The 8270-nt window shown below is 40.9% G+C and overlaps 2 protein-coding genes and 2 long non-coding RNA genes across 4 annotated transcripts in view; 2 read left to right on the top strand and 2 right to left on the bottom strand.

Annotated features, from left to right (window-relative positions):
* LOC145436382 (protein bicaudal C homolog 1-like) overlaps positions 1-8270 on the bottom strand; it is a 788516-nt gene that overhangs the window by 193040 nt on the left and 587206 nt on the right. The window lies entirely within an intron of this gene.
* The window catches only part of LOC145436956 (uncharacterized), a 416296-nt gene that overhangs the window by 196802 nt on the left and 211224 nt on the right, over positions 1-8270 (top strand). The gene's annotated exons all lie outside the window — the stretch shown is intronic.
* Positions 1-8270, bottom strand: part of LOC145437004 (uncharacterized) — a 214972-nt gene that overhangs the window by 102225 nt on the left and 104477 nt on the right. The gene's annotated exons all lie outside the window — the stretch shown is intronic.
* LOC145449837 (transcription factor Adf-1-like) lies at positions 4148-6541 on the top strand. The gene is made up of 4 exons (XM_080328280.1): positions 4148-4323; positions 4964-5123; positions 5838-6022; positions 6097-6541. The coding sequence occupies exons 1-4, from the start codon at positions 4191-4193 to the stop codon at positions 6354-6356; spliced, it is 738 nt and encodes a 245-aa protein (XP_080184406.1). The 5' UTR covers positions 4148-4190; the 3' UTR covers positions 6357-6541.

Below are 8270 nucleotides of genomic sequence, written 5' to 3'. Positions count from 1 at the left end.
TACAATATTTTGGAAATCGAAGAAGAAGACACTTTTTCAGAAATTTGAGACTTGCAAATGCGGAGAAGATTACTCAAAAAACGGTTAATTTTTCCCACTTTGTGATCGGTTGACTATAAAAAAAGGTCATCTTTCCGCTCAGAGCTCAAAATACCGTTTTTCTCTCCACATTGCTAGGTGGATGACTAAAAAAAGGTCAACTTTTCGCTCAGAGCTAAAATCACTGTTTTTCACTCCGAAATACCCGCCGGAGCGTCACTTCTGTGCTAATTTACGGGATATCACTCGCAATTTGTTCTAAATCTGATTTTCAAAAAAGAGGACAAAAGGACGTCCTCCGAGGACACTTTCAAAAAAGTCAAAAAGAGGACAAATCCTCTTAAAAGAGGACGTATGATAACCCTAACATATATTCTATTCTCATACTTGTGCCAGACTATTTAAAGGCGTGAAATTCAGATATACATTGCGTCGTAGGGTCGTAGCATAGGCTGCTCACTGCTCAGTCCTCACCCGCTACCTCTGACAAATGTAATTTGTAAATTTTATCCGACTATTGTACGATTGTACATTGTGCAATGTACAATTGTACCATAGTATGCTATTAGCGGAAGAAATTGAAAACCGCTGATTATGATAACAACCAAATGTTAATAGCCAACATATTCGACGAATTCGGATGATTATAGGCTACTGCGCGCTAGGAAGTTTATCACCCCATCTCGGCAAATTTATTGATGTGCAAAACAACGGGGTCTCCGTATATGCGTCACCCGTACCGGTGAATTTCTGAACGCCAATCCTCAACAATTTTTACCCTAACTAATTTTTACCCTCACCCTCACTACGACCACTATTTGACAAACTTCCAAATGCACAACCTCACTAATACAAAAGTGAAACCTCCGTGTCGAAATCGAAAGTAATGGAATCGCAACTTTCTGAAGCATATGCACTATGCAGTTATAAGACCTATGGTAGGCATACAAGGGATAGAATACAAGTCGCCAAGGCAGACAAACCGAGTTCTACAAATGATATGCTCGTTGCTCATCTTATCTCGTACCCTATATAGCCAATTCCAAGATTAGCCTACACGAAGAATCAATGGATATTAATATCTGCCGCGCATTAATAATAAATTTAAAATATTACGAACGTTATTGCATTGCATTGCTAAATTTATGAATAATACAAGAATTAGAGCGTAAATAAACAATGGCGGTAGTAACATTGAACGCGATTCCCTAAGTCATTTTACCATTTCGGACGAATTACCGACCGACTTATCACGATAAAAAGGCATATTTAGTAGCTATAGGGTTACCATATACGTCCTCCTTTAGGAGGATTTGTCCTCCGTTTTCGGGTTTTTGAAAATGTCCTCCGAGGACCCCTAAAGGCCCTCTTTTTTGAGAATTTTGGTTAAACACGGAGCAAATCTCTACCCCGAGGCACCATATAGCACTGAACGAACGCTCAGACGGGTATTCCGGGAACTGAAATAATAAAGCTGACCTTATTTTTAGTCAACGACCTGATAAAGTGAAGCAAAAAACAGTATTTTGGGCGCTAACCAACTAACATCATAACCTATATAGATAAACGATAGAATTAAGGTATCAATTTCGATCGAAGAAAATTCACAGCTTGGCCATTCTGATTTGCTCGACAATATTTCAGCTTCGCGATCATACTCAAGTGTACCTCGTCCGGGCTGTCGGCGATTTGGAATTGGCTATGCGTGCACCAGCAAACCTGACAATTATATTCGTAAGCCTACTCTACTTATTATCAGAGACGGTCTAAATAACGAAGGACTTTTACTATTTCGAGGTAATTAAGTAAGGTTTGCTTAAACGCACTACCTAATCCAGGGGCGGGCAACTTCTCCAGTCGGCGGGCCGGATATAGGAAAACTAAGAACTTGGCGGGCCTGATTGCTGAATCGATACATTATTCGCCCATTCATTCACGTATACAAGGAATGCATCGCATTTAATGAATCTATTTTAACGATAGCAATGTAGCTTCAAAGCCATTTCTCGCCAATAATGACGAAGACAATGTGGATTTGTCATACAGGCGCCACCGTCTGCTTATCTCTGATCAAGCAACACACGGTGCGATTCTCAATTAAGATTTCAAGGCGTTCGATAAGCCCGGTACCCCAAATTCACCAAGATATCAATTCATAGGGTTTAGTACAGGGGCGAACAATATACGGCCCGCGGGCCGGATCCGGTCCGCGAAGGGATTTTGTCCGACCCGCGGACAGTTTTCCGTTTTACATGATAGTGCGGCGCGCGGCCCCAGTCGTCCGAGATTCCCCACTACTTGCTTACATACGTCAAATTTTAGTGACTGTTTGTCTATGCACATGTATGCGCAGCGAGGGAGGGTGAAGCTTACGCGTAAGTTCGTCGAAGCGAGAATACTTATTGCATTATCGGTAGGGTTACCATACGTCCTCTTTTAAGAAGATTTGTCCTCTTTTTTGACTTCTTTGAAAGTGTCCTCGGATGACGCACTTTTGTCCTCTTTTTTGAGATTTTGTCCTCTTTTTTTGAAAATTTAGGTCACATTTAGAGCAAAATGCGAGTGATATGCCGTAAATTAGCACAGAAGTGAAGCTCCGGCGGGTATTTCGGAGTGGAAAGTTGACCTTTTTTTAGTCAACCACCTAGAAAAGTGGAGAAGAAAAGGTTATTTTGAGCTCTGAGCGAAAAGTTGATTTTTTTAGTCAACCGATCACAAAGTGGGAAAAATTCACCGATTTTTGAGAATTCTTCAAAAATTTGTAATTTTTTTTCAAAATTTATGTAATAAATTATAAAAATTAATTGGCTCTGCGGAAGCTTAGACTTGTTAGAATTGAACCGAATTTGGTATGCAGGCTTTGTTGTGGTAACCTGACAATTTAATCAGTGAATGGCTGGAATCCGGAAATAAAGTTATTTTTGAACAGCCCTACTGCACAGTGCTCACGCGCTACCTCTGACGAATGTAATTTGTAAATTTTATCCGAGTCTGGCTTGTACAGAGTAGAATATGCCATTAGCGGATGAAAACCACTGGTTATGATTAATTTTTAATTTATTATGAAAAATTATAAAGAACTCCGCCTCTACGGGTCGGAATTGAGTCAAATTTGTTTTGCATCGTTTTTGAAGACAACTCAACAATTTTATCGCGTTGACAGAAAAATGTGATTTTTTTTTTTAATTTCTCATAATAAATCAAAAATTCAAATTGGCTCTGCGGCGGCGTATTCTTGTTAGAATTGAACGAAACTTGACGTGCAGCGTTTTAGTGTAACCTTGACAATTTAATCAGTGCGAATGGATGGAATCCGGAAAAAAAGTTATTTTTGAACATCCCCTTGCTATTGCTCATTTGGGAACCAGAAAATGAGTATAATGTGAATGCAAGGCCTTTGATATGACCCGAGAGTTTCAAAAATGTGACTTGGACTCGATACGTTGTTCCCTGACTTGATTTTGGACCAGTAGGCCTACCAGTTAGCCCTCAAGATTACAATAACACGACCTGACGTATATGAGCCTCGCTTATCTACACATGCGTCACTCATTTTCATCACAAGTTGTTTTATGTTATCTCTTATTTCTCTCCATCCAGTGTGCACGTATCTTATTTAAATCGCCTATAGGCCCAGGTGGGTGTCTGATTTCAAAGACTACTCACATTAAGTCGTTTGCCGTCCTATCTTTGCATGGTATAGCAGTCTTTGTGGTGAATTGAACTGATAAAAATTGTTACGGTCATTGTGCTGCGTCGTTGCGATTGTTTAGTTAGAACAATGCTGATTTTCAGACTTTGAAGGCTATTTCGGGGTGGCTCCATTACCTTGCGAGATAGTGTAATGGTTATGCGTCCGGCTTCTCGATCGGTAGGTTGTGGGTTCGATCCCCGGTTATACCAAAGACTCGAAAATTGGTATCCGCAGCAATCACGGATAGCATGGAGGAGAAAAAAACGGGGACGCAGACTTGATGAACTCAGGGCCGTATCGCAACTCCGTCGTCAAAGCATCTCGATGGTGCATGCGAAAAAGAATATCGTATCTCTCTCCCTTGATGAATCAACGCGACCGCGACTGTCGTTTTTGCGCTATCTAGCGGATCATCAAACATGTCAGTCAGTCAGTGACATTCATTCGAGCGCGCGAAATGGACGACGAGAGTCTTGTATTGGCTGTTAAGCAATACCGTTGTTTGTATGATTGGAATGACCTCAACTATTCAAATGCAGCCATAAGAGAAAACGCGTGGAAAAAAGTCTCATGGTTAATGGGCTTCCCCGGTAAGGCATTTATTAGTATGTGTCAGTGCAATTGCAATACTGTTCATGATCATCATTTTATAAAATTTTCATCAAATCAACACATCACAAGATTGCGATATAATGAAGAGATAGGCGGGTGCCGAAACGACTTGAGTCGACTTTTAATGAAGTAGACACCCACCTTGGCCTACAGCATGTAAATTAAGATGCATTGGATAAAAAGGATATCATGAAAGTGGTGAAAAAGGATAGCATAAAAGCAAGCGACAAAAATGAATGCTGCATGGTCGACGTAAAAGACCATCGCTATCGCTCTATCAAATATGCCGGGAATGCAGTTTATCTATCATATAGTCGTCGAGCATGTCCACAGACCACATTCAAGTCGAAATACCAACAATTTCTACTGAATTATTACTTGCCACTAGTCAGCCTCAGCCCTCCCAAGACCTGAAATTTCTATCTCGCCTTCCGACACATGCCACCTGATTTTGTCGCCTGTCCTTTTATATTATCTTTTTTTACTTTTCATTCAGTGTGCATGCCTCCTATTTACGTAGCCTAGGCCAGGTGGGTGTCTGATTCCGGAAGACTATACTCCAAGTCCATCTTGTCATTGTATCGCGGTCTTGTGGTGTATTGAATGATATATTTTTAGTGACAAGGTGCCGTAAGAAATGGGAGAACCTGAGAGACAAATACAGGCGAGAGAGGAAGAAAGAAATCGAGGCAGAGTCTGGAGCAAGGCGAAATGGAAGACCTACGTGGGCTTTGCTGTCGACAATGTCATTCCTGGAACCATTTACAAAAAGTCGAAAGTAAGCTGTGAATCTTTGAATATTCACAACTAGGACCTAAAAGTGGGAAGATTTTGACCAAATTTTGGGCTTGTGTATGTAAATTAGGAGCTGTCTGTCCTTGCGAAGTAGGTTGGCCTGAAAAATCTTTTTTGTCTTGAAAACCGACCTATGTGGACCTATGAAAAATTCCAATTGTTACATCGCGCATTATGGTAGCATATTTAATATCTGTTGTAGAGTAACAAAAGATACACTCCTACATTCTCGGGTAGAAAGTGTCTTTACAAGTAGCTTGCCAAGACGGCAGCAGTTGTTGGCTAGCGATACTGAAGTTGTACGTACACTGATAATTCTGATTCTGATAATGTTGTCCCCACAATTTTTTATCATGCGCTTCTTGATATAAGAACCAATGGCCACTGCCCACGCAGTCTTCCTTCAGTTAGCCTATTTGTTTCAGTCAACCTATTTATTTACTTCAGTCAGCCTATTTGTTTAATTTGACCGTTTATGATTCACAATGAGTAGGTAATGGGCCGTCTATAACGGTAGGCTTATAAAGTAAGCTAGGCTACAAGCTGTAAAATGTCAAATGATAAGTTCACCGACAGTGCAAACATCTCTACGATACGACTTTGTCATCAATTTTTTGACCTAACACTATGATTTTGACATGCCAAAAAAATCGGCCTATTCATGACATTGCAGTTACACCTAAATGGCTCCATTCAGATCCACATCGAATTTTGACGTTGGTGAAGGTCAATCTACACCACGGTTCAGCAGCACTGATTCAGGTTTCTTCGACGCCAGCGGAGAAACAGTTCTGACTCCTGTTCTCAATAGTGGCACTGCAGCTGATTTTCAGCAGAAGACTGGAGAAGGTTCAAAGAGCTTGACTTCACATTTATCAAATGGTTGGTAAAAAATAAACGGGCACCGGTCCCGGTATGTTTGATGATGCCTAAATTACATGCGATGCAATTTTCAGAATCAACAGATAACAGTCCTATCTTCACGCTGCCCGGAAAAGCAAAAAAACGGAAAAGGGTTGCAGACGAGGATGATATCAGCCAACTTGTCGGTGCTATGAACAATGTGACAGAACCTATTCTCGCCAAGAACGCAGACCCTGACGAGATGTTCCTGCTGAGCTTTAGCGCTGCCCTGAAGTCATTGTCGACACAGAAAAAATGGGAATTCAGAAGGACGGTCGTTAATGCGATGCACGAATTGCTGCTGAATGATTAATGCAGTGTGACCTTTATTTCCTTCGAATAACTGGATGCAGTTATCAACTTTTTGGTGCATGGATTGTGATTATATATCTGTGCGGTATAGTTTTGCATCGTGTCAATTTCATGGGGTGCCTGTAAAATTGAAAAAAAAATCAAATATTTTTATAAAAAATTCAAAATTTTACCAGTTGGAATGGATTCAAATTTGTCGTGTTTTGTTTTTAGGCAACCTGCAAGATGTGTGTGTGTGTAGGTGTGCCGTCAACTCTTGAAAAGAGGCACCCGAAAAGTCTTAGAGTTCAGTAAATATTATTTTACAATGGATATTGTATTGAAACCTGCAAGATTTGAAAAAAATAGGTTGTTTCAACAGCCCTAGTCTACATTCATAATTATGACCTGCGAATGTGTCTCTAACTTCAATGGCAGGATTGGCAGAACGCAGGGTTGTAATGGCTCGACTTGAGTCATGTTCTCAAAATACGGACTTGACTCGAGTCAATCTGTGTATTGACTCGACTTGGAATTCAGAGCAAGACTTAGACGGCCAAGACCGACATTTCATTGAATTTTAGAAGAATAGTAAAGTAACCACACTATGGCTTCGTTCGTCTATTGGTACTGGTACTTGAAAATACTACTACTAAAAGTGAGGAAAATTAGTATATTATAAATGCCAACCATTCGATATCACGAAACAGAGTTATAAAAATACTTCAACTCGAAACTGAGCAGTAAACACAATGACTTGGACTCGAGTCATAATACCATGACTCGGACTAATACTCGACCTTTTGCTCGTTGACTTGGACTCGGTGATTGATTGAAAATGACTCGAGTCAAAACTATGAAAGTGAGATTGACTTGATACTCTTTTACAACACTGGCAGAACGCCTGCCGACACGGCGTAGCATGTTTTGGCCAAATGTGTTGTGATCTTCAACATCTGAATATTAAGCTGGATCTTTGCGGTAACGGAGAAAGTTGTACAATAATGTGTACGCTTTCATAATGCCATCGTCGTGGTCAGGCTGCAATGACAAATGTCTGTACAGGACTCTAAACCTAGAGCTCATCATACCGAATGAATTCTCCACCACTCGGCGAGCTCTCAAAACTCGTTCCAATGAAAGGGATCTCCCAGAATACGACCACATCAAGTTTTGTCTTTCGCGGGAAAGCTTCTTCACCAACTATTACAATAAGACCATTATTACTTAATTCAACAGACGGCGAAATGTCCAACGTGCCAGCAATTAGCCTCTTTCCTCGGACACATTCACATAAAACTTCCCGATATGAAGCTCTTCCAAAACTTAATCCGATATCCACCGTAATATACCAAAACTCAGCATCAGCAACTGCCATGAGAATATGGTGCTGAAATATTTCTTGTAGTTAACGAACATGCTTCCGCTTCTAGCTGGTGCTCACTGCTCATATGGTTATATGCTGTCCATATATTGCGCAGATACAATTTGGAAACGGCAAACACCACAAAACTTGGCGGCTCTTTTCTTCCACATTTCTCTGTCAGGAACGGGCATAAATTCTGGTCAAGTTTATATCCGACATAGTCAAACAGGTTTCTAGCATTATCAATGCCAAGGTTGGCGGAGGAATTCTAAATGATGCGCCGATAGTTTGATAAGAATCTCCGGCTGCAAGAAATGTTGAAGTTGATCCTAAACGTTCAGCTGCGCGTATGGGTTTGTTCATATTGGCCAAATTCCCAATACCAGGCAATTCCCAGCATCTGGAGCTGCCACACCTATATCTCATTGGGTTGATGCCTGAAAAGTTTCGAGGGGCCCATATGCTGCTACCAGTGCCCACGTGGCAGATGTAGAGGTTGAACTCGGTCATTTTTGTACAGCTCTGACAGGGGTCCACAGAATGTCCAGACATCTTTGCACATGTAGCCTA

The sequence above is a fragment of the Botryllus schlosseri genome, chromosome 1, assembly GCF_051294905.1.
Source record: "Botryllus schlosseri isolate E-star chromosome 1, Bs_hap1, whole genome shotgun sequence".
NCBI lineage: Eukaryota > Metazoa > Chordata > Ascidiacea > Stolidobranchia > Styelidae > Botryllus > Botryllus schlosseri.
This window is presented reverse-complemented; position numbering and strand designations above follow the sequence as displayed.